General features: G+C 44.3%; 1 protein-coding gene across 1 annotated transcript in view; it reads right to left on the reverse strand.

Annotated features, from left to right (window-relative positions):
- The window catches only part of THADA (THADA armadillo repeat containing), a 544,422-nt gene that overhangs the window by 505,402 nt on the left and 11,853 nt on the right, over positions 1 to 27,167 (reverse strand). Inside the window, exons 5-16 of the mRNA XM_083175704.1 lie at positions 25,710 to 25,858; positions 23,782 to 23,814; positions 21,574 to 21,622; positions 16,262 to 16,449; positions 13,768 to 13,862; positions 13,429 to 13,646; positions 11,190 to 11,878; positions 10,161 to 10,315; positions 8,134 to 8,289; positions 7,855 to 7,977; positions 3,362 to 3,485; positions 1,061 to 1,212 (exon numbers count right to left, since the gene is read on the reverse strand). Coding sequence (XP_083031830.1) covers positions 1,061 to 1,212; positions 3,362 to 3,485; positions 7,855 to 7,977; positions 8,134 to 8,289; positions 10,161 to 10,315; positions 11,190 to 11,878; positions 13,429 to 13,646; positions 13,768 to 13,862; positions 16,262 to 16,449; positions 21,574 to 21,622; positions 23,782 to 23,814; positions 25,710 to 25,858 — 2,131 coding nt within the window. The remainder of the gene's footprint in view (positions 1 to 1,060; positions 1,213 to 3,361; positions 3,486 to 7,854; positions 7,978 to 8,133; positions 8,290 to 10,160; positions 10,316 to 11,189; positions 11,879 to 13,428; positions 13,647 to 13,767; positions 13,863 to 16,261; positions 16,450 to 21,573; positions 21,623 to 23,781; positions 23,815 to 25,709; positions 25,859 to 27,167) is intronic.

A 27,167-nucleotide genomic window follows, 5' to 3' on the forward strand; every position in this document is an offset into this window, starting at 1 on the left:
GCACTGGAACAACGCAGCAATAGTAGGACCAGAGATGGTCGCTGATGAAAGGGAACCTCTGCTGGGGGAGCTGCTGAGGGAGTCAGATGATCATAAGGGGGCTTAAAATGGGAGCGCGCACCCGGGGTAAACTGCAATCGCTGGCTATATGGTCGCTCAGCGACCATATTGCCAGCAATAAATGCCCGTGTGTACGCACCTTAAGGGGGAGATGTATGAACATGCAGGCTGTTGCCATACATTGGAAGGACCGACTTCGCCTCTGGATCTTGGTAAAGCAGGTCCAGGTGTCAGCAGCATGCATCTACTTTCTTTAGTTCTTAGACACTTTTGGCATTTGTTATAGGTTCTTGTACTGTGCAGGCGCCATCTGCACTGTTCCAGTGACCCTCGCACTTGCATGTCTCCTCTTTAGGACTTCTCTAACCCCACACATACCAGGCCAGCTCAAGTGGCATTTGTGCCATCTCACATAAAAACCTAAAGCAGATGCTGCAGCAAGGGACAGTGCTGTGGTGTATTTGCAGCAGCAAGTGCAGCTGTTGAAATGGTCAGTGCTACTGATTGTTCATACATTGCCCCCCACATATAGGGGTGCTATCTTTTAGGGCCTCTGTCACCTTGCACACTTCTCCTTCATACAGTACATATGGAATTAGTGGGATCAGTGCAGATAACGTGATAATACCACTTCTCCCCCAAAATACATCTACCCCAAAATTCATACCCATAGACAATTAGAAAAATTTAGATCAGCCCTGACAGAAGAATTCTACTGTATGTAGATGAAATTCTACTTTAAATTCAGACCTTCTGGGCCCTACGTTTGGTTTGCAAAAAAACAAAAAATAGATGCGGCCTTATTCGGACTTACGTATGACAGGAAACCGGATCCTCAGAATAACTCAGTGATCCACTCTCCAAAACTTTTTTTTTAATACACTTTTTACATTTTTTTTTTTACTTTTTCATATACAATATAGCTCGATCTAACCTTCTCCCCAATCCACGGGAGTAGATGCTGAACTCTTCCTCTGTTATTTAGCATGACCACAATTACCTGGAGGCCTAAAACAGATGGGGGCAGCTTTCTCAGAAGTTCAAAGGCAAGAAGTTTCACTTCCTCAAAGGTGTTGCTGAAGCACTCTAGGAGAGCGTGGACATTGTTACTGCTGACCGACCGAGCGAACTCGTATACAGTCTGACAAGAGCCTGTGAAAAGAGATCATTAGTAGGGAAGAAATCTCACTAATAAGTTCCTGCTTCACAAAACAAAGCTCGTTAAGCTTTACTGCTCCCAATAAAGGAGCACTGGGGCTTGCAGATGTGAAATACCAAATACAGATGTCGCTTTTGCTTCAACGTATATTAAAAGTAAAGTTCTATTAAAGGCAGATGTTTTCGTTTCCTCCGTCCTGATCACTTGTGTTCCCCAGTCCTCTGTCAGTGTGTTGCATGTCCCTTAGCACTGAGTAAGTACAGGAACATACGCAGATATTTAAACACTGGAAACAATGGTTCTGTTTATGTTGTCTGGAGGATAGAACTGAAAGTTGTATGTGGGTATCGACACTCCTTAGGTCAACACCAGACTTTCGATGAGCAGAAGGTCGATGGAGAATGAAGGTCAAGAGGGTCCTTAGGTTGACAATGCAGAAGATCGTATTTTTTAGATTTTTTTAGGGGTCTACATCTAGACGTCTAGTTCTGGACACTGTCTGAGTGTACAGCAGCCCCTCGCTACGCTTGGCACACTATTCCATTCTCCCTCCATGCCCTAGTGCAGGGCTGGGCAACACCGGCCCTCCAGATGTTAATGAACTACACATCCCAGGATGCTTTGCATTAGTTTTGCTATGTGGCCATTCTGAAACTGATGCAAGGCATGCTGGGATGTGTAGTTCATCAACATCTGGAGGGCCGGTGTTGCCCAGCCCTGCCCTAGTGGATGGTAGTGCATGAACTACCGCCTGATCTGGAACCACAGTGGGGGGGGGGGGGGAAACCAGTGTCGACCTTCTGCATTGTCAACAGTCTGTCGGTTGAAATTGAATGAAAATTGAACACATTCCGTCCTGATGCGCGGCATCGAATCTAATAAAAACAGTCTGTGCAGGCAAGACTATATAGTACAGATCTGTACTATATAGTCTATATCGACTTTAAACAAAGCACTGCACAGCCATGTGTCAGTGATGTGTGCTGAGCGATCTGTCAGGGCTAGTGTTCCCTGGTGAGAACACCGGAACTGACTGGCGATCTGACTAGTTAATGTATGCATGATCCACATCGCCTGAAGATAGTGACGCGCTGTGCCTCGCAACGCTATGACCACTACATTAGGAGCGATGTAGGGTCATTTTCTTAACAATCTAGTCAAATTAAGTCAGATCGCTAAGAAAATTACACAAAATAGGTAAGGTGTGTAGGCCCTATTAGTTGTTCTGGGGGGGGGGGGTGCATGAAAAAAGAGACAGTGTGCCATCAGAGCAAGTCTGATTTTTCTGAAACCATTATCCAATTACCAGAACACTAGTTGAATTGGAACACCAGGCGGTTGCGTTCAAACCCCACACTACAGAGTTCTCCAAATTTCCCATTGACATAATTAATGGTAGACAGCAAACAGTCACACAGTAGTTGAATCAGAGTGGATGGGTGCATACAGGGCCTCCTAGATCTATACGGGACACTAGCTGACAACAAAGTAACGTTAGCTGAAGCTCATGTCCATAACATACTATCCTTTATGTGAAATGTAGTTTGTACCCCACCCACATTACATAAGTTGCTATGCTGCTGACCACAGCTCAGTGCAGCCAATGACGTTACTGCAGGGAGCTTACACCGGGAAACGGTCATTGGGTCACTAGCATGTTCATCGACGGTCATTAGGTCGACATGCAGGAAGGTTGACATGAGTCTAGGTCGACAGGGTCATTAGGTCGACATGGGTTAGGCCAACAGTTAAAAGGTCGACATGGGGTTTTTCAAAAAAATTTGAGCCGACATGTGCCGACAGGTGGTATTTCATGCCCTATGATCCACTAGGGTGTGGTGCCTGAAGCATGGCGAGCGCAACGAGCCAAACGAGGGAACTCCGTGCTACGTTTCAGTGTCCATGTAGACTGTGTTGACATTCGGAACAAAAAAATCTTAAAAAATCCCATGTAGACCTTTTGACTGTCGAACTACCGCCATGTTGACCTAATGACCCGGTCGACCTTCCTGCATGTCGACCTAGACGTATGTCGACCAACATGCTGGTGACCTAATGATCCATACAATCAATACCGTCTGCCCCTTTAAAACCACACTGCAGCCCGAGCACTTTGTGAGCAGATAATCTATACATATGTACCTGAAACAACAGGAAATATCTCAGCAATGGATCCTAAAATAGTCAAGGCTGAAAACCTGGTTGGATGCGACGAACCGGGAAAAAGTGACTGAAAAAGATAATCTGTTGTAGATGACATGAATTCCTGGAAAACAAAAAAGAAACATAAGACAAGAAGAAGAAGTTGTAACATCTGGGAATGTATTTGAGTGTGGGAAAGAACACACAGAAACTGATATGCTGCATGTTAATGTGTTCTAGAGCGTCACATACTGAAAACACTCACAAACACCTGCATCACCAATGTCATATTATGTCTTACACGCCTGCTGCGGTACATCATGCATCTAACAAGACTATATTGGGCGAAAGGTCCCAAATCCTTTTCAAGTTTGATTTAATTGTTTTGGTCTTACTAAAACTCTGAGCTGCTATTGAGAGGTTAATGTATGATAATAAGCCAATAGCTCTAATGTCAACATTCTGACAGTGTCGACATCATAACTGTTGGCATAGTGGTGGAGCAATGGTTGACTTTACTGCAGCACAGTGTAATTTCTGGATGTATGTTGATACAACAATGCCGACAGTTATGATGTCGACACTATCAGAATGTTGGCATTAGGGTTTGGCTGCGAGACAGAAGGGTTAGGGTTGAGCTACTGGGGGATGGAGGTTGGGGATAGGGGTTAGGGTTACAGCCCCCAGAACGGCACTCCATCAGATGACTCCCCCGGAATGGACAGTCACATGACTGCAAGGCCTGGGAAAACGCAGCGGGATCTGCTGCAGTTAAAGTCATCCTTTGGCCATCAGTTACTGTATTGGTGACATTCTCTCAAATCACCATTTCATTAGTGTCTACAAGGTCAATGTCAACATTATAAACATGTTGACATTATAAGCTCATGGGTTAGATTCCAACAAGAGCTAATATGTGTGCAGTTTGGATGTTCTCCATGTGTTTGTTAACGTATTGATATGTCCCATTTTGAAAGGAACCCATACAGACTACTGACAAATATAACCCTATGGGGTATGTATTTGTGTGTGCATGTGGTAGGGAATATGGATTGTGAGTGCCGCAGTACAGGGACAGGACTAAAAGATTAAATATTCTCTGCACAATTCTGCCTAATAGATGGGGATACGGTCCCTAAGTCTACAAGCATTAGGTTGACACCACTAGGTCGGCGTGACTGAAGGTCGACATGCAGGAAGGTTGACACAAACATTAGGTCGACATGGGAAAGGTCGACAGCCAAAATGCAGACATTGGGTTTTTCACCGTTTTTTTTTTTGTGAACCGACATATGCCAACAGGCGATATTTTTATGCCCTACCATCAACTAGGGTGTGGTGGGAGTGGTGTGCCATGAGAGGGGACGTGGTGCAACGCTTCAGTGTCCATGTCAACTGTGTCGACATTCTGGGCAAAAAACATGAAAACCCCTATGTCGACCTTTTGACTGTCGACATAATGCTTGTGTCGTCCTAATGACCATGTCGACCTTCCTGCATGTCTATCCAATGATCCCATTCCAATAGGTGTGCCATATATAACAGCTGTTAATAAATACATTTACAAGTAGATCCCTTATCTAAATACTTTAAATTCAGAGACTTTCTACCTACAGTATGTACAGTATAAACGCTTAGTTTTGTCTATTAGTTTTCTGGTCAACCTGTGACCTGCACATTTGCAATAAGCAGCCTCATTTAAACCAGAAAAGCAAAAGACCGATTTCAACCACTCCTATGTAAATGGCATAACCCACAAAGCACTAGTGCATACACAAAAGGGGGCAGCAATTCTCATCTAGAGGGATCAAACACCAGAAAAACTGCTGCATTTCCTGTGATGACCATTCTGAATGATGCAGCCCTAACACAGGTGCAAATTCTAACACGCTCTAAAAACCTCTGTATTTAAGATATTTATTCTAGATCCATTTTACACAGTGCTTACTGCATTAGGAGTAGGTTATCTGTGTATTATTAATTAGAATTCATTAAAGAACTCTGTAACGGATCTCCATAGATGCCTATTGTTGTAGACCATGGGTCCTCAAACTGCGGCCCTCCAGATGTTGTGAAACTACAAATCCCAGCATGCCTTGCCACAGTTTTAACACTCCCTTATAGCAAAAGTGTGGCAAGGCATGCTGGGATTTGTAGTTTCCCAACATCTGGAGGGCCGCAGTTTGAGGACCCATGTTGTAGACTGTCCGAAATGAAATGTGAACAAGACAACAAAATCCGGAAAACGAACTTTGGATGACAAAGTCTGCTTAACCAAACAATTTGTTACTGCAATTATAAAAGGGAATTATGTTATGTTATATACCATGAAATCCCAGCTGCAGGGTATGGTCATAGAGGCACCATATGATTAATAATAGTACGTGCGAGAGTACAATGCAAACCTAACAAGGGAAAGTGCATATAAAGATGGTTTTTCCAGGAGTGCCTCTGGAGAATCGGAGGAGAGCGATGCCCACCAGCTGCTGGAGCAACCCCTGATGTCACATCGCTGACAGAACCAAAGGAGGAATACAGAGAGACGGGGAGGACAGCGCTAAGTAAAGACTTGGGAGAGAGAAAGAACAGAGGAGGATGTACAGAATTAGTCTGTGGAGATAAATAAAAAAAAAAAATCAGGGGGTAAAACTAATAACACTACTCAATAGATATGGCCTCATTGTGTTGCCGCTCAGACAAGGATTGCCCATTGTCACAGAAAAGTTTACTCCTTTCTTAAGGCCCCCATACACCAGAACATCATAGGACCCAAACGTATGACGTGTCGTGTGTGCACTGTGCACAAGATGCGCGGTCCCGCCCTCAGATCAGACGTGTTGCGCGTCTAATCGTTCGGCCCTCATTACGGTCGTAAGCAGATCGGATGTGCTTCTGAAGCATACGATCACTTCTTTGACCTCTCCGCGACCTGTATATGTCATCCTGATGTTTGGCCAGCTTTACTCTTCATTATATCTGTGTGAGGCTGGCTTTTGACTGCTATGCAGACTATGGAATGCAAGAACATTCAAATCAATGAGAACTGAGGCTATGCTGGTCAACCATCGGACCTTGGTCAAAAGACATCATCCATGCACAAGTTTGCCATTGATCTTTTCATGTAAAAACTATGGGTACTTGTGTATTTTGGCGGCGCCCATCGCATCGCATACCATAACGCATACGATGGTATGCGATCCGACGCGATATCGTTCGATGGTGTACGATGGCATACAATGCCATACGATGCGATGCGATTAAACATTGTATAAGCACCCTAATGGGTGCTTATACAATGTTAAGCACCCTAATGGGTGCTTACAATGTTAAATGCACCCCCACGCCACCCCCCCACTATAAACGTGAACCCGAAGCGTGGCGAGCGGCGGCGGTACGCGTCCTACGACCTTTTCATACCCCCACTATCCACGTCGGCGTGGAGTTGAGAATAGAATAGTGTGGCGAGCGCAGCGATCCCCGCGAGGGGACGCGGATACCTGTGAAGCCCGCGAAGGGACGCGTTTACCTGTGAAGGTATCCGCTGCGCTCGCCACGCTTCGGGTTCACGTTTATAGTGGGGGGGTGGCGTGGGGGTGCATTTAACATTGTAAGCACCCATTAGGGTGCTTAACATTGTATAAGCACCCATTAGCTATTCTCAACTCCACGCCGACGTGGATAGTGGGGGTATGAAAAGGTCGTAGGACGCGTACCGCCGCTGCGCTCGCCACGCTTCGGGTTCACGTTTATAGTGGGGGGGTGGCGTGGGGGTACATTTAATATTGTAAGCACCCATTAGGGTGCTTATACGATTTTTCATCGTATAGGGGGTCAAAATCGCGTTGCATCGCATGCCATCGGGTACATGGCATGCGATACGTTCATCGTACGATGTACATCGGGGGCGCCGCTATAATACACAAGTACCAAACTATGTATTTATAACCATAGGAAAACTATTTCAACTCATAGGATTTATTTCATAAAGTAATTTTTTTTTTTTTTTTTTAAAGGAAAAAAAAATTGATTTAGCAACTTTTTAACTCTTGTGTACCGCTAGTTGAAAAGATTTGAAAATCCCTGGTATAACAGGAGATAAAGGGGCCTGTTTATTAACAAGTTTTAGCTGTTTAAAACTTGTTGAGTAAATGATGCATCAGCCATCATCTACCAACTGTCAGTTTTCAAACACAGCTGGAGCTGATTGGCTGGGAACAATTTGGTAACACAACAAGTTTTAAACCGCTAAACCTCAAAAGTGCCAAAAGTGCATAAAAAGCAATACAAATAACTGTACAACAGTTATGCTGTAATTCAACCTATCCTATACAGTAATTTGGAGAACATAATAGTAACATAGTAATTAAAGACGCTAGTCATTCTACAACAATGACACATACTGTCTAAAACATCAAAATAAACAGCAAAGAAGGATTGCAATACTATTATACTGTATGCTAGCTAACATATTGGAAGCCACTTGCAAGGCTTACCGAGTAATTGTTGAGGGCTGTACAAGGATCCGCCATATTGTCTGTATCTTCATGGCCTCTTAGCTTTTTGCTCAGTTGATGCTTAAATAGAACCTGGGAACTTTCCTGCACTCGGCAGAACAGCTAAAAGAACATACATCATTTCAGTACTTTCAAGCTTAAAATCTGAAGTACATTTACAATAGCAAAACTGTTTCACTGTTAAGTTTGATGAACTCTATGCAATTCTGAATCACAAGCAGCAGTGATGGCTGACTGGCATGCCCTGGGAATACTTACCTTCCTGATCAGGTAACATGATTGCTGCCTCACAGAAGGAGACTGACAGTTTAAATTGTACTTGAGGAAGAAATGAACCAAATTAATTTCATCCAGTGAAACCACTTCAGTGCTCCAGTGGCTTTCGCAGAGGAGACCCAGTGCATCCATACGTATCTACACAAACAGAAAAGGTGCACTTAACGGAAAATCACATCCTTGTAGCATATGTAAAAACATTTATATTATAAAAAGCCAATTATACAATAAAAATGGAACCGAAAGCGGACCCCCCCCCCCCCCCCCCATCTCACACACACACGTGCGTCCCAGTTTCCCATCGGCGGGGGGACGGGAACCCTGTCCATCTCCGCTTCAGGGAGACGGACAGGGTTAGAGGGGGTGTGGCAAGGCGGCGGGGACCTGGGGCGACCGTCGGCGAGGACCCGGATGGAGCCCCGTTGTAAGGGGACGCACGCATCCCCTCCGGCGGCTGGTGGGGGATGGCGACTGGCGAATCTTCCGCCATCCCCTGCAAAGATGGGCCACGCTCCATCTGTATGTGTTAAAGCGCCTGATTTGCTTCTGATTGTACACATTTTATGAATGGCAGCCACCAGCACTGGTTTTGTCCATAAACTACTCTGTAAAAATCCAAAGAAAAAACGGTGGCTGCAGCAGCAGCCGATCAGCATAGCACCCACTCCCTGTGGGCACCTAAAACTAACTGAAGCATGAGCGGATGCAGAAGGGAGGAGCCTGCATCCAAAGACTTCAGCATAGGTGCCTTGGCTCCTGCGGACCCTCCTACATCCCAAGGTTAGCTGTGTCACCAGGATGGATGAAAGAGAAAAACATTTATTAACAAGCAGCAATGGGAAGGGGAGAATCCCAATACAGTTTTGTTAAAGGAGGACTGAAAAAACATAATAAAACCTGATTATTAACATTAACGTTCAGGTTTTGGATTTGTAAGAAGACAGGAATACCCACCCCTGCATGATATTTAATTATGGGACATTTTGGCCTCCGGCTTAAAAGAAGATGTAGAGTAAATTCTGATGACCTTTTCAGTTCTGCTCCCTAAGTTGCCTTACTTTGGAAGCACACTGTAAACACATATTAAAGAACAATTGTGCATGAGAAAATGGAAAAAAGGGAGAAGAGCCCAGTCTCCCTGCCCAATCCGTGCTAGTGTGTACTTCTACTTCCCACACAGCATTTCCTCACCAGGGTGCAAGTCTGGATGGTTTGTGTTAGGTCTCTCTTCTTTTATTTAAGTCACAAGTATCTACAGACATGGGCTGATAATATGTAATCTGGACAATGTTCCGCTCTAATATTGATCTGATTACATTGCCAGTCCTATTAATATCCTCCATTACCATCACCCCAGCCACTGTGTTCAGTCAGAGTTTCCACTGCACAACGAATAGTAAAAAAAAAAAACCCTTCAATCAGCATTTACACATTGTATTAGCCTGCACGTAGAAAGTAGGGGTTCCTGGCATACGCTGTAAACTTGATAGGACCGTGCCACGTATGTCCTCGCTATAACATTTAATTTATTTTTTTTTTTTAAATGTCTGAACCCAGCGGAAGTGGTCTTGAACCGCTATTGTGGAAAGTGGTTCACCCCCAGTGAAAATCACTGGGACGGGTGAAAATCTCTCAGTGTGTATGCACTGAGCGATTTATCGGGCAACGATTTTAACATCATCGCTCAGCATACACACTGTGCAAAAATGGCCAGTAAGTATGCACCTTTACAAACAAGAACCCATGAACGTAATAATCTCCTACATGAAAGTATTAAGCACTTGGAAGCTTTAGAAATGACCACAGGGTTAGGGATAACATATTGGTCTTCTTTATCTACAAGTGACATAACTCGTTATGAATGATAAATGGTGCTACAGCCAAACAGCTACTGTCATATATTTGAAACAATGACAGTTGGGAGTGGATCGGCTGGGGCACCATTTATCATACACTGAGTTTTTGTCACTCGTTGATAAATGGGCGCCTAAATTAGCTCATCTTCGTACCTGATCATGTCTGTGAACAAGGCCTTGCTGTATTAAACCTGTTGAGACTTTTCCACTCCATGCATAATTTTCGGTAAATCTGAGGTGTCCATGAGAACGGGCTGTTCTCAAACACGCCATAAGAGCCCCAAGTGCACCGCGGTTATTGCCAGACCCTATGGAATTTAAACAAAAAGAAGAAAGACAAAGTTTATGGAACTTGTGTTTAACAGAATACTGGATCAGTCAAAACAGATTTACAATTTTGAACAATTCTCGCCCCCTTTACTTGCCTAGGACAGACAATAGGCAGCTTTGAGCACTAAACAAGAGATTTCATTCTGAAGGGATCAGAAGAGGAAGTAAATGTACCATCTGATTGGACAGCAGCCAGAGCCATCCAATCAGGTATCACATTTAATCCACATGACCCATCTCTAGGTTTACTAGTTCCCTTCTTAAAGAGGGATATTTGCCACAAAGTGAACACTAACTTTGGACAGGTCAGTCAAAGCATCTTCTCCTAAAAGCACCTGACACATGTTTGAATGGAATTGCACAGCTGCAAGGAAGTGGCTGCGCAATTCCGGGTCATTGAAAGATGGATGCCTCTTGTGCATTAGCACAGATAAAACAGCTGTCTGAAGATGCAGCCTCGCCCTCGGATCACCTTAACTCCTGGCGGGTTTAGGCACTGGCCTACCTGCATATGATGAAGGTTACTCAGGCTGAACGTCCAATCCAGACATCTGAGTCCAGGAATCTGCATTTGACAACTTAGACTTCATATGCGTCACACCTTCAAAACATCAGGAATGGTGCTAGGTGGCAACTCCACACCCCTCAAATACCAGAGTATGTAAATCATGAGGGTCAAGAGAAACATTTCACAGACTCCCGAACATCGTATTTATACACAAACCAATGGTTTTACATAGAAAATATGAATTAGGCCCAAAGTACCAATTCCTCCTAAACGGTTATATGTATACTCATTTTGTTCTTACTCACTATTAATATAGGTTTAGTTTTTATAAAAATCCAACCTACCATGATTTGTGGTGGCAGAAGACTGAAGGTTCTCAATCATGTAGTTCAAACTATCAGGGTTACACTTAAGCAACTTAGGCAGGTAATAATCAATGATGTAAGTTGTCTGGGCAACATGTTCTTCACAGAGGCGTAGGATTAGTGGGGATACCCAGACATGGTGCCATCGCTCAACCCAACAACTGTCTTCAGTTGACAGTAGATGTTGTTTGTGGTTTACGAACATGGCTTCCAAGAGGTTACTTGCATAGGGAGCAAAGGACTGATCCGACATGACATCTAGGATTTGTGCTGGGATAGTCCGATCCACTGACAGTATCTGTTCGGTTCCTATGCATTCTACAAGACAGGCCAGGGACGCGTACTTTCCCTTTGAGTGCCACTCCAAACCCAACAATTTCTGTGTAAGCTCCGACAGAAATGTGTCCACTTCTCCATCGGACACGACCAAAGCTTCACGATGTATCTTGAGGATGTGTTTGAAGATGAGCCTGGTCTGATGTCGGACAGCATCCAATGGGTGTTCCCAGTGTATATACACATATTCTAGAAGTTTGGACAGGGTGCTTGAGCCGCCATTAAGATTGTCTTTCAGCTCTTTTGAGCACGAGCCCAGAAGATCTATTGCCGAAAGTGTCCACAGGGCTAGGATCCTAGATAGAAACAAGGCCATGCTCGACTCCTTCAGACTAAAAAACACAAAGTAAAGAAACAATCAGGCTATTCTTTGTCACTCACAATAAGCAATACTAATGTCCTCACTACTTACAAACTAAAGTTCGACATAAGCTAGCTGTGAAAATGTGCTAAAAAGCAGTCATCCTCCTATGCTTAACAAGGGATTGTCTAGCAGGTACCAAAGCTAGCCCTTCCCAGTTGTTACCCCAATGTATCAGTCTGCTGCATATGCCTTCCCTGCAATGAGAGCAGTCACTGGACCAAGCCAACTTAGTACCTGGAGGAACAGAGGCATTCAATGTGACTCTCCACTAGCCTCCAAACTTTCAAGCGTTCCCTGAAAACTTACTTCTTCAGGCATCCTATCATAGTTAAGTTCTACAGGCATAACCCTCTGAGGCACTTGTGTATTATATAGCTTCCCTTCTGGACCTAGCAGCTATGCTATTACCAGTGCCTGTCCTTGTGTTTCTCTCCTATTTCCCTATAGATTGTAAGCTTGCAGCAGGGCCCTCCTACTCCCAAGTCTGTCTGTTGTTACCTAGTTTGTTTTATCTCTGTCTACTATTGTAAAGCTCAACGGAATCTGCTGCGCTATATAAGACACTGCAACGGAATCTGCTGCGCTATATAAGACACTGCAATGGAATCTGCTGCGCTATATAAGACACTGCAACGGAATCTGCTGCGCTATATAAGACACTGCAATGGAATCTGCTGCGCTATATAAGACACTGTAACGGAATCTGCTGCGCTATATAAGACACTGCAACGGAATCTGCTGCGCTATATAAGACACTGCAACGGAATCTGCTGCGCTATAGAAGACACTGTAAATAAATAAATAATACCACATGCAATGTGTTTCCAAGGAACACTGGAAAGAAGCTTTTCTTCCATAATATGGCTATATTAGAATAGTATTCTTGTGCTTAACGGATAAATATGGAAAACCATTGCTTTATTTGCTGCACACAATGAGCCCAGTTCAGTTGCACACTTCTGCAGCCATGGCACTGTATTGGCCAAACTAATCTGCGAGTATCCTACCCCCTGTTCTAATGTCTACAGACACAACAATAGTCAGCAGTTTCAGCTTCTGTACCAACCCCATGCTATTGTAGGTGAAAGAATGGTCAGAAACTGACGTCCATTACCTGTATGCACGAATCGCACGCAGCTGCACATACACGCCCATCAGAAATAGCTGCCCTTTGAGTCTTGATATATGTGTTGCCCATCTGGAGTACTGATGTAGCGCCTGTCATTCTTGCAGGGGCTGGTGGTAGATTCGCCAGCCACCAGAAGGGGATGCGCGCGCACGAGACGCGCGTGAGTCTCCTTACTACGGAGCTCCCCGCCGGTCCCCATCGCTTCGCCGCAGGTCCACGTCGCCCAATTCCAACTCCCTGCTCCCCCCCCCTAACCCTGCCCGTCTCCCTGAAATGGAAACGCACATTCCAGTCAGATGGTTCACCAGAGGGGGTGGTCTGGCAAGCCCCGGCGCTGAATGAAGGGCGCTCCATCTGTATAAAGTTCATCTTGCAAATAGCTTCCTTACCGGGAACTGAGAGACAGCAGAATGGTGAGCAGTTTAAGAAGAAGGTTCTCTGCCCCCCGCCCTAGATTTCCTCCTCTCCACTCCAGCATAGCCAGGACTCCCTGGCATAGAAAGATCAGTGCACTGTCTGGTAGATCCTTACAGAGGGAACCACAGCAATGGATAAACCAACCCGGAACATCCACAGGATCCAGAGACTGCAGGATCAGGTCGCTCACCTATAATATAAGTGTGTCCACAAAGTTATATATCAGAGACAGCTCCACACAACAGTGATATTACTGCAGCGATGAAGAAGGAAATTAATACTGAAGACAAAAAACCCGGAGCAGTACTGACCAGTTTGGTAAGTATGTCACAGTCCCTGATCATGGTCTTTAGGTACAGAACGACAGCCATCCCTGAGGTACTTTGAACATTTTGCAAAAGATCATCTGGAAAAGACAAATTCACGTTAGTTTTTATGAAATGATCAATGCCCATAGATTCCAGGTGCACAAGCTTTCCTCCAGCACCGTGCGGAAGAACAACATGTCACTGACTAATATCAGCAGCGTCACACAGGAAACTGCTGCGCTCTAACGCTGGTATATTACCTCAGACACGCTACAGCAATTCCTCGCCACGTGACAATGCTGCACTACTCAAAGTATTGGAATCCATTTATTTTCAATAACCGTCCTCAAATTTCTATCTGGTCAGTTTGAAATTTGTAGTGGTGCTATAGAAATGTTGAGGTATCTGTGCTGACGCATAATGGATGCCCATCTTTTGCTGCAGTCCTTTCTGAGTCTTTATGCAGATGCCTCTACAATGTCTGTTCCCTGATGTCCATCCATGCGTCGGACTGCAATAGGACCTAGGCATCCCCTGTCACGGATACCACTTGGGAGTGTGTTTAAACCCACTGACTGTTGCACCACCGAAACTATGGCATGTGCAGAGACTCCCTCTGAGTGTGGCCCCCCCTAAATCAGCGGATCAGCGTCTTTGTGTGCAAGCGCATACTGTATGACGACATGCACATTTATAGCCACCCCATTACCTCCCAGTCACCATCCATGAACACCCATTACATATAGGATACTGTGCATCTAAATTCGATCTAAAATGCTGCGAATACCAAAAATCGGGACAAAGGTAAAACATCGTGCCACTGTGCCCAACAATTCAGCTGCAGCCAACTCAAAATCAGGCCCTATATATCCTTAATATCACATAAGAAACATTTATACCGGGTAACCTGTACCTGACAAATTTGTCCACACGTTTATTAAGACTTTATTTTGTACCGTTAACATATTCACAATAGGTTACTGAGTGGTTAGAAAAGGGGTAAAAATCCTGCGGTTTTCTGACACTCCTTTCAGTGTCTCTGCTGACGCCTGCTTATGTATCCTGTACTCCAGGCATGTCCAAACTGTGGCCCTCCAGCTGTTGTGAAACTAAAAGTCCCAGCATCCCTTGCCAAAGTTTTAGCATTCCCTATTAGCAAAACTGTTGCAAGGCATGATGGGACTTGTAGTTTCACAGGAGCTGGAGAGCCATAGTTTGGCCATGCCTGCTGTACTCTACTGTATTCAACTGCAAGTCACTATTTCCCTTATTCATTTATGTACTCTGTAATTGGGCGCTGCCGATCCCTTGTGGCACCACATAAAAGGATAATAATAATAATAATAATAATAATAATAATAATATTACAAAAAATGCAACGAAAATGATGCATGAAGTCATACAAGATGGCTGCTCCTGTCCGATTACTCTGGGAGGAAGCAGCACTCTTACATCGGCGGGATGTTTATATGTATAAAATGGTGTGCTTTGTTTTCTTGATAACAGTAGGGTGTCCAAAACATTTGGCAGGACTGGGTGCTATAAGAGATGTTCCCCAATCTAGAGGTCTTGTCTGCTCATTAAAAAAAACTTATAATGCACAAGGAGAAGGGGGTTATTCTTCCTCCATCATACATACCTCCCAACTTTGTCAATGGAAGAATAGGGAAAAGGGGGGGTGACATACGCAAATGAGGGTGTCACTTATATAAATTAGGTTGCGTCCAGTTTTCGACCACTGCGCCGATGAATAGACGATGTGCGCATGCGCACAGCATCTAATCTGTCAGATTGGGGGGGGAGGGGGGGGGGATCACAACTGCCCCACCCCCCGCAGCGGGCTCCTCAAACATGCCTGGGCCTGGATAATTAGCAGCCACCCACCCCACTTTCAGTGTTTCGGGATTATAGCAGAACATAACTTTATGAACAGAAAACACAACATAACATGAACAAGGAAGTAACCACAACCAGTGTATATTCCTAACTGACAATTAAAAAATAATTCTAAAAATCCGTTAATCAATATACATTTCTAATCTTGTCATACTGTACGTACGGAAAGCCAACGGGAGTGTTTATGTTGAATGGCTAAATTACAGTATGAGGAAGCATGTAGGTATAGCGGATGGTAAAGTCATCTTGTGACCACATCATCAGTGATACTGTGCAAATTTGACAAGATAATGAAGTGTACACCCTGTACTCAGTACACTGCATTGGAAAGACTCAAGTAACTTGGATTGGTAAACACTCACAAAACAATGAGAGTCTTAGGGGTTTATTTCCAACGAGTTCTTAAACTCTGTGCCTCTGATCAAGTGTATGCCCAAAATTTGAAGGGACGATGATTTTACTAGCAAAACACGGCAAGTAAAAAGCATGGCTCTTACACATTGTATGCATAAACACAAGCAGAAGCACCGGTTGGTAGAATCCAACACTAGGCAAATAAACCTGAAAGTGTGAAATTATTGTAGATACTATCCCCTCTTACCATCCAATAAGATGTCAGTGAAGCAGGACAGGAGGTCGCACATCGCCTTCCACAGTGGGGAACATACATCCTGAAGAGACTCCTGAACAGACTCTTGGGATTTCTGTATTACCACCATAGACAGTTTGACAGCTGCTAGTAGGTCGTGCATGAGCCGGGTCTGAGCAAGTCCATCACCGATGACTCTCCTGATACAGGGAGGAGCAGGTTAAATCATAAAACTACAGATCAGTCACAGAAGTATTAAAGGCAAAAGGCAACTTCTTACTACTTAAAGTCTGTCACTATTTTGATTCCCATCCTCGCTCTATCCAATGATTATCCCAGTTTGACAACAGCAAGAGTTTGGAGAAGAAAAAAGCACTGGGAGATGTCATCATTTGTAATTGCAGTCCTCTATTAGTAAACGCATTTGGTTAATACTAAAATATTACCGCTGATTTTTCCCATTGCACAGTGTTAAGTTCCGTCTCAACGGTGCCTCTGGTGTCCGGCCGGCCTCCAGGAGACATGTCCCATCGGCTGCTAGACAGCCTCGATTGCGCGCCGCTGTCAGACAGGCTGCGTCTCCTCCGCCGGCACCTCCTCTCCCACAGCGGTTGCCTAGGCGACGGGGACACCAAGCAGCCGCAGGGAGTGTTGATTAGCACACCTGAGGGAGCATCCAGCTGCTTGCTATCTGTAATCAGGGGCGGACACTCTGCAGCAGGTGGCTGGGAAGCCTTTATAGTGGTTTAATTTGGGCTGCCACGGCGCCGGATATAGAGTTCTGTGGAGACTCTGCTCTTGCTCTGTTGCAGTATCTGGTCCCTGTCAGTAACCCTGTGTTGCCTGAACTCCAGAGGGCGTCCCTGAACTACCCACTGGCTGTCATCCTCCTCTTCTGCTTTTGCAAGTATCATCTAGCTTTCTTTTGCAGTTTAGTGCTAGAGATTATCAGCCATTATAGTGTGTCATCTGTAGTCAGCCCCACTGGTGCCTCTGTGGAGGTTGTGGCGTTAGGGCACACATACCGTGCTTGTATATACTTCTGTTATTCTGTGTCAGTCTGTGTCAGTCTGTGTCAGTCTGTGTGTATTCTTTAAGTACTCACTCCTGCGTCAGGATAGTCTTGTTTGTCTTTGCCACTGTTTTGAGAGCTTGTGTATATTCTTTATAGGCTCACTTCTGTTTCTAGCATACATCTTGGTCTTGTCTTGTCTAGTCCACCCCTGATTAGCATTTGGATTTCATTGTCTCACGCTTACAGGATTCATTATTATGTCCTAGTCCTTGTCTTGTGCTTGCATGTTTTATGTGCCATTCATGTTAGTTATCTGTGATAGGTTAGATTGCTGTAGGCAGTGTAGTTCCATCTGCTACCGATAGCTGCTCCGTTCCCTTGGAGTCAAGTTCACACTGCCACTTGTCGACATAAGACCTGGCGGCATACTAGTACCGGTAGACACAAAGTCTTAAGGGAAAAGGGCTGTTATAGGCACGAAGGCTCACCGGTGTGCTCTGCGGACTTGGGTCTGGGGGTTCTGGGTGGATACCTAGGAGACGTCCAGAGGTCCAGTTTCTGGGATTCCATTCCGCCTATCCGCCTGGAGACTCCATCCACCTGTCCTTTTCCCTCTATGCTGGAAGTATTCCTAAAGGACTTATTTGGATCCGTGATTCCCTCCTGGTGAGCATAACACACAGCAACCTGGGTCCAACCCGGGAGTAACCCTTCTTTTAACCTGGGTCGGAATGCTGGACTCAGGTGATTTGAAAAAGTCCTTTCACACCGCACATTGACCCAGCAACAACCCGGGTTGGACCCAGGTTATTTGTACAATGTGAAAGGGTTATAATGCTGAGCACTGTACCTACCAAGTTATATTAGGAGACCATTTTGGCCCTTTTAACTTTTGTCTTTTATGATAGCTGTTGGCCAGAACCATGAATAATCTAAACCCCCCTGCAAACCGATGACAAACACTTTTACCTAACAAAAAGCTATAAACCTTTATTTCCCTCCCCGAGTCAGCTTGGTTTTCATTGTTTAGCTATAGATTTGCCGATTTACAAGATATCTCACATAATGAACAATACGAGAACAGGGTAAATCTGACAAATTAGGAACAGAACATGTTGTACAGATGACAAGGATATGAAACCTACTCGATGATAGAATACAGATTATACACAAAAGGTACAGTATATCTCCAGCACATTAACCTAATGGGCAGAGATGGTAATATCGTAATGAGACTGAGGTCATACATGGCATTTAATTATTGGATAGGGTATTGGACGCATAAAGTGCACTGCGATTTCAATGCATTACATGACAGCGAGGAAAACATTTCCGTTGAAGCCCCTCCCGTCCTAATCCCTAATGGGTTATGTGCGTACAAGCTTTATAAAAAGCTGCCTCTCCTCCACTAAGTTGTTGCACATGAACAGCGGAGAAACAGAAGCTCTGACAGAAATCATTGTTCTCTATGTACTAGTGGTTCCCAGTCTCTCTCAGAGGAGAGATGGGGACACAGGAACATATTTTCTTTTACTTCCCTTCTATTCCCCCATCATCATCTTCAAAATAATGCTGAGTGCACATTATATAATAGAAACACAGAAACAATCACAAGCTACCAGACTAGCGGGCATAGCTAGTTATTATTGTAGTTTAACAGAGAACAATATAGTATACAATTAACAAATAACACTACAACTCTCAACACAACTGCTGATGCAGAGTGGCACAAGGGGAATGTCCATGGCAAACTGTAACCCACACCAATACGGTCAGGCACAATTAACCAGTTTGGAGCCTCTGTAAGTGGAGAAAAGAAGTGGGGCAGAGCTCCAAATGAGTGCAAGAGACATTTTATTTTTTATTTTTATTTTTGAATCAATGACATTTTTACCATGCAGTATAACAATTTGTTTGTGGCAGAAGTAGAATATTTGTAGATGTTCCATTGAAAGGCGTAATAACCTAAACCACGCATCACATTACACTTTGCATTAGAAAAGGCCATAATGCCGACTGTGGCATCCTGGCGGTCAAAATCACGATGCATCGGGAGAAGTATTTTAACCCACTACTCCTGCAACCAAACCGTCCCCTCTCACAGCCTAATCCTAACTTTCCCCAGACCCTCATTCCCTCACAATCAGCCACTAACACCTCCCCCACAGCCTAATGGGCCCCACACACGGAGACAGCCACTTTCTGGCCTGGCTTGTCAATTTAACAGTGGTCGTTCAGAAGGCACTGCACATCACTGCGTGTGTGTGAGGTGGCCTTCGGAGCATCACTGAAGCTGCTGGAGGAAGCCATACTTACCCGCCATGGAGCCACCAAAGCTGCTGGAGGAAGCCGCCGGTAGAAACCATCCTTCACCCTGGAGCTGCTGAAGGAAGCAGTCATTCTCCCTGGAGCCGCCGGAGGAAGCGGTCCTTCATCCTGGAGCCACCGGAGGAAGCCACTGGAGGAAACTGTCCTTCATCCTGGAGCCACATGAGGAAGCCATCCTGGAGCCGCTGTGTCTCACCCGCTGTTTTCATTCTGCACTGCCTGCATGAGTGAGGGTGTGCCGCTGAATACTTGGTAAGTATTTTTTTCCACTGTGCCACCAACATTTACTTGTGTTTGAAGGGGACCCCCACTATATCACCAATGATTACGTGTTTAGGGGGGTGGCGGACCCCCACTATACCACCAACAATTATGTGTTATGGGGGGTGGGGGAGCCCTATATCACCAACGCTTATGTGTTTAGGGCAGGGGTTCCCAAACTTTTTTGAATCACGGCGCCCTAGAGCATCAAAATATTTTCAAGGCACCCCTAGGCCAAATGCTTCTTATCGAGAAATTCAGAAAAAAAAATATTAAATGAAGGGCATTGTGTTTATGTCACAGTTATCTGGTGAGGGACAGGATTTGCTTCTGTTTATCCACATACATTATGATTGGCCGCCACAAGCACTGGTTTTGCCTGGTACATTGACCATAAATAATATGAATTGATCTTGGTCCACCAACCCAAGGCACCCCTGCAAGTGTCCTGAGGCACCCCAGGGTGCCTAGGCACACAGTTTGGGAACCACTGGTTTAGGGGGTGGGGAGAATATGGTGCACTACCCACCAATGTGTGTTTAAAGGCCACTGGCCACCAATATTTTTGATATTAACCATCAGCCTGGCGCCCACAGCCCAGGGGCGCCAAGGACTGCCTCGGGCTTCAGCCCGGGCCAGTGGTACCCTGAATGGGGGGGGGGCTTTATTGGGGGTCCCCACTACCCCAGGGACCTGGCCAGGGCTGACCATCCACAGAGGTAATGCTTTGGCTGCAGGACATTATATAAAAAGCGTGCCCCGGCTGTGGTACTACCCTGATGGCTGAGCCCGGTGCTGGTTTCCAGAATATGGGGGGCCCCTACTCCTTTTATCCCCCATATTTTGGGAACCAGGAAAATATTCCCCTAAAGTTGCCTAAACACAGTTTTAAATCTCTCATGCTGAATCTCCCATTATGAATCTCTGGCACAAATCTTTGTGTGTGTGTGTGGGGCCAGTAACCCTAACTCCAGCACTCTTACCACTCGGATTGCACTGGCAGTATTAGGACTGCAGGGATTCCAACTGCCAGGAACCTTACCCAGGGGTTCCAAAACTTTTTTGAATCACAGCGCCCTAAAGTATCAGAATTTATTTCCCAGCACTCCCAGGCCAAACGTTTCTTATTGACAATTTATTTTTTTTGCTTTTGAGATAACTATAAGGGGAATGGCCCATTGCCACATAACACTCCTGAGAACAAGAGAAGTGACACTTGCCTGGGTTAGTTTATATGCTATGTCTTACATGCAGACTTAAGCTGGGTATACGAGGGCTATATATCCTTAACAAGAAGCATTATACGGATATAGTTAATAACATACCCTGCAACATCTGAGCAGAAACGTGAATTCAGAAACAAATTCAAAAAGGGTGCGTGGCCACAAGTAAAGGCCCTTTTATTATTACAGGGGTTCATTATCTGATGTAAAGATCAATAGTGAAATGATGATGAGAGGCGAGTTGTCATCTACTCTAGGGGGCTGGTAACAATGGCTGGCTAGTTTTACTATTCCAGTTATGACATCAATGCTTCAATTCCATGAGACCATACACAGCAGCATTGTGTCACTCACCGGCGCTGTTCAAATAATCAAAATAATCTGTTTCTTCCTTGCTTAACACTAGCGGTTATACAATGAAAATGGTTACAGTGTGTTCCTTTATCACACAGTGGACAGAAATAATTAGTATAGAAAACATTTTGTTCTGTACTCACTTGTTTTGACTTTTAAATGCACGCAAAACCTTTACCAGGAATCGAAGGACTACGGAAAGAGAAAGAAATATTCACCAATGAGCATGTCCTTGAATTGCAAGATAGCGGAGGGTATGAAAATACCTTGTGCTGTGGCTACTGCCCATTTACATCATATGTATTCTATGTTTTTTCAAAAACAAATACAAATGGTCAAAAGATTATATATATATTTTTCATACAATATATTCTGCAAGGAATAGAAATGAATGAAATGTACTTCTTAAAGCAGCCACTAGGTGGCAAAATCAAAAGTAGAAAATATCAACAAAACACACACTGCTATGGGCAACCAATTACATACTATTATCTTCTAGAAGTGCTAAATAAATAAGTAGATTCTGATTGGTTGCCCATAGCAACATCCCATGTGAGAAAATAACTCTCATCTTAGTAAATTTCTCCCACAGAGACACATACCGCAACACAGCAAAAGGCAGAATATTAAAAAAGATCTTTATGGTTTCTTCATATTGATTTACAGAACAGTAAATTGTTCAGTATAAAATTTTGCAGTTGTAAAAGTTGTAGTCCTCAGCCACATAAACATATCCACCTATCATCTACCTGCTCTCTCCCACATGCACCTCACCTGCATCTCTCTGTATTTTCAGGGTCAAATTCAATTAAAAGTGTTAACCAGTTTATTTTCCCCTACCCAAATAGATGCAAGCATTAAGTGGCATTATTGCACCAGGGGAATAAACTCAACTTTTTTGTTCTTAGCCCACAAGAAGGAAAAAAAACCTGTTTTAAAGTTAACATTTGATTCTTTGGACTTGGACTAGATCTAATGTGGACTATTTGTGTCACCTTAGGACAGGGATGCAGAATGAGGCACCTTCAGCCCTCCAGCTGTTGTTGAACTATACATCCCAGCATGCCTTGTTACAGTTTTGCTATTTGGTAATCCTAAAACTGATGCTGGGCATGTTGGGATGTGTAGTTCAACAACAGCTGGAGGGCCAAAGGTTCCCAGTCCCTGTCTTGGGACATGGTTCAGAGCTAATACCACTAATATAGAATAAGTGCGCACCAGTGGTGTCCAGGTGTGCACCACTGGCGCAGCACCTCTAGAGCCCCCAACCCACCGGACGCACTCCCCCAGTCATCGTCCCCCCCCCCTCCCCCATCACCGGAGCTCCCCTGACCCGGCCGCCCGCCGTCAGCTGCCGGCGGCAGGCTCGGGTATGTTCGGCACGGCTCGGGAAGACTCGGGAGCACTCAGGCACCCGAGTCCTCCCGAGCCGCCGCAAACATCCCCCAGCCTGCCGCCGACGTCACTGTTGAATGTGACACGCAGCGGGAGCAGCGGCGGCAGGGAAGCTACGGCGTACAAACGCTGGAGCGGATGCGACGGGGCTTCCAATGTCCTGTGGTGGGTTTTGCTGGGGCAGGACAAACCTGCCCTGGTAGGTTTGTCCTGCCCCAGCAAAACCCACCACTCAAGGGGTTAATCGAAGCATTTTTGGGGGTACAAGCTAGTTTCCCCAATATTTGACCACACTTAACGCAGCATCATAGAGAATTAGCTTATGACCACCAGCGTAAGCCTTTTATAATATTGGTGAGCGCACATCTGTGTGGTCATCAGAATTATCGTGCGGTATGTGGGTTACGGCAAGGTGGGGTAAACCAAGATTTACCAGCAGCTAACTGAATTCCTCCACAAGTGTGAATGCAATGAAACATACAAGTAGGTAATGTCGCCACAAACAGTCTACCAAAGAGGAATACCTCTGGGGCAGCCATTGCCTTACAGATGTAAAGGAAGAATCATGCTGAAAAAGAGAGACCGCTTTAGAGTAGAGCCTGAACTAGCATCCATGTGCCTATAAATGCCTGGAGGCGTCTCAGATATTAACATCATGCTGTTTCTGCACTGTTTGCATACAGATGTAGCCATGCTCATCTTCGCTGTGATACAGATGATACATGGCGTGCAAGGTTGCTACTATTCACAGCTGGCAATCGCTCCATTACTTCATTACTTACTACGGTAATTGATTAATGGAGCGATCAGCATCTGTACATAGTCACATGCCGGCACACCGTGCAGCAGGCCACATCATAGCAAAGATAAACATATCTATACATTATAGTACATGTATTTAAAAAAAAAGTCAGTATATAACACAAAAATCCGTAATTAAAAAATAAGGTACTCACCATCCTGAACCAGATTAATGACACAGAAGCTTCCTGCAAGAAAAACACATTTGGGCGGTGTTAGCTTTTGTATATTGTACAGCTTGTTATCAGTACATGAAGAACTATTTGTCAGAAGGGGTTAATAAAGGTGGTGGATTCTGAACAACAAATACACTGATGACAAAGCTTATAAAGATTTTCCAATCGGAGGGAGGCAACGGTATTTAGGAAAGCTTGGATAGGGATACCAACCTATCAGCTTCTGTCATTTTTCAAATACAAGACTGTAAAATGACAGCTAGGAGATCATTGGCTGGTACTTTATCTCTCTCTAAGCTTTGATTAATCTGAATTGGGTCAGTTGTGCCTGTACCTGTCTGCCAACATTTTTCACATTAACACTGTGTGTAGTATCTGATCATTCCTAAGCCACCAATTGCCCAAATCTCCAGCATCTATACCTTACTGTATGACACAGTGGTGGGTTTTTTTTTAGGTAGTGCTCCCCTAAAAAACTCGCCCAGTGGGGAGCGCTACCTTAAAAAAAAAACATCACTGAAGGGGTTAAGGAAGTGTGGATCTCAGTGCTATGAGACAGCAATGCTACCCACTGTGTTACAATATGACCATCTGGCTTTAATATGTACTCGTTTGGGAATATGTGGATAGCAGCATTAAATGATACAGAAGGAGACACTCTCATTAGAGCGGTTCCTAGAGATTCTATCGCCATGCGCCGTCCACCAGAGCCAGACCGAATGGGGCGTGCGCGAACGAGATGCTTGCACGCCCCATTTCTCTAGAAGCCCTGCAGCCATCTCCCACTCCCTGCCCGTCCCCCCTGCTGCCCACTTCCTGCCCATCTACATGAAGCAGAGACGAGCAGGGAAGCACACTGTCCCCGCCACCTTGCTGAGTGGGACACGCGAGCGAGTGAGACACTCACATGCCCCCAACATGCCGCCAGTTCCACCAGAAACATCGCCATGGCTGAGAGCGGCTCCATCTGTAGCTATGCTAACCACTGTGCCAACATATGTCCCTCTCACTTTAATACATCCACTTTTGTATATTTGGGGAGCCCAGCATGACAAGACTGCAATTAACCGCTATGGGCACCATGCGTCAATCTCACTTTAATACATCCTCTTTTTTGTGGAAGTAACACATAAGTGAATGGTGTAGGGTAGCAGAACAGTATCATGTTATCCGCTACCTACCACACATTGGTTTCATCCATATAATGAGAACACTACAATACAAATTCTGCATTACAGGCTGAGTGTCCCTTATCCGGATATCAGTTTTCCAAATTATTCCGAAAAAATATAGTTTACGTAACGTACTTTCTTTTTTTACACTATAAACATTAGTGGGGACAGTGTTCATTCTAGCACCCGCTATCTTTGAAAACCCATGCAGTTCCTGTTCCCTGCCTGGGGTGTCTCTGTCTGCTGTGGTGTTTCTAGCACAGGTCTGGTTTGCATATCAGTACTGAAATACAGACCACACTGTGCTAGAAGCACTACTGCAAACAGCGACACCCCAGGCAGGGAAGAGGAACAGCATGGGTTTTCAAAGAGAGCGGGTGCTAGAATGAACACTAGGACATGATATGTCACTGGCACTAAATGATTGCTTGGCATTCAACTTCGGTGCCTGAGATAGTACACAAACTTTGTTTCCATTTTTGAAACCTTGTTTCATGCACAAATAAATTATATTTGAGTGTATTTCATGTGTTTATGCAACATAATTGCATTTTGTGTTCCGGAATAATCCATCATCCAAAAGACTTCTGGTCCCGAGCATTTTGGATAAGGGAAACCCAAACAAGTACCTAGAAGTGCTCAACTGTTTTATTTACTCATAGGAAATAAATAAAAATGTACAGAAAGCACTATAAACATTAAACACCAAATCATTGTAATGTGAGGTGGGATTACCCAGAGAGAAGCTCTCCATGGATGATGCCAAGTTGGCTACTGCTTTCCTATAATGTTCTGGGTCTTCCACTGCAATGTCCTTCCTTAGGCAGCATGTAAAGGAGCAAGCCGCATCATTCTTACACAGAACCGGAACGCTGTCCAACAAGCTGTAATTTACAAGAAGCATTCCCAGGTAATATGGTAATATATACGATAATAACAAATGTGATTATATTATAACAATGCAGTGGCGTCAACTTGTAACAAAGAAATCGGAGGCAAAGGGGGGAAATTCAATAATGAACGAAGGTGGATGAATTCTTCTTGCTGTGGCCTCCGAACGTTGGCAATGGCAGTGCGATTCGCCCCTCTTCACCTGGCCTGCAAATGCCCGATGACCACTCAAAGTAATAACTATACAAACCTCTATGTGACTCAAAACAGTCAGCTTTTACCATATCTTTACAATAGTTTCCATTACAGTCCAGATGGTTTAATCAAATTGAGAGATGTACTAATTAAGTCTAGTATATTAAGGGTTTAGTTATAAAGGGTCAGCATAAAATCAACAGCAGCGTTATACCGGCATTTTATTAGTAACCTTTATTGGATATCGATTGTGAATTGACTTCTCTCTCCATTTCATCAACAGGTAAACCTATGACTATCGCAGCTATTTGTACTGATATATATATATATATATTAGGTAAACCTATTCAGAACACTACTGCAGACTATCGCAGCTATTTGTACTGATGTATATTAGAGTACTTCCACCCCACCATAAGCTATTCTTCTTATGTGTACCTCCACATCCTACGCAGTGCGCCCAAGCCCAAGATGCTTCCTCACCTGGTACCTTGTTAGGGTGGAATACACAACCTGTGGAAGTTATTTTCCAAAATGCCTTCGCCAACACTGCATTATGCTTACTGTGTGCTCAAGATTTTATTTTTAGGACTGTGTGACTTGTGCTACCTTAATCTTCAGTATTATGTGAATTGTTTTGATGTCTATGGGATTGATCGGATTAAGAACACCAATAATTATGCAAATACGGTTATAGAACAAACTTTTTACCCAGATATTCCTTTAGCAAGTTTGCTGCATATGAGATCCCCTGATTTCCCCTCTACAGTGTCAGATAATTTATTGCTTATACCTGCACTGCGTGGAAACCCTCTCGCTCTAAATAGGGAATTTCATCACAAAATTCCATTCTATAATTGCATTATAATTCAAGGAACAGATTCCTTTGATACCGGGCTCTGCACTCTCTATAGCATGGAATAGGGAAGATCTTTGTTTGCTGTTTAATGTTTTGGAGGAGGATGGTCTGAAAATGTTATCATACCAACAACTGTGACAAATACTGTAACTATACTATTATTTGTATATTACTCTTTCACCAATTCTTTCTTTCAGCATTTACACGTATTGATAAGAATTTAGTGTCTGCTTCATAGACGGAAATGC

The sequence above is a fragment of the Crinia signifera genome, chromosome 3, assembly GCF_055691185.1.
Source record: "Crinia signifera chromosome 3, ASM5569118v1, whole genome shotgun sequence".
In the NCBI taxonomy this organism is placed as follows: Eukaryota; Metazoa; Chordata; class Amphibia; order Anura; family Myobatrachidae; genus Crinia; species Crinia signifera.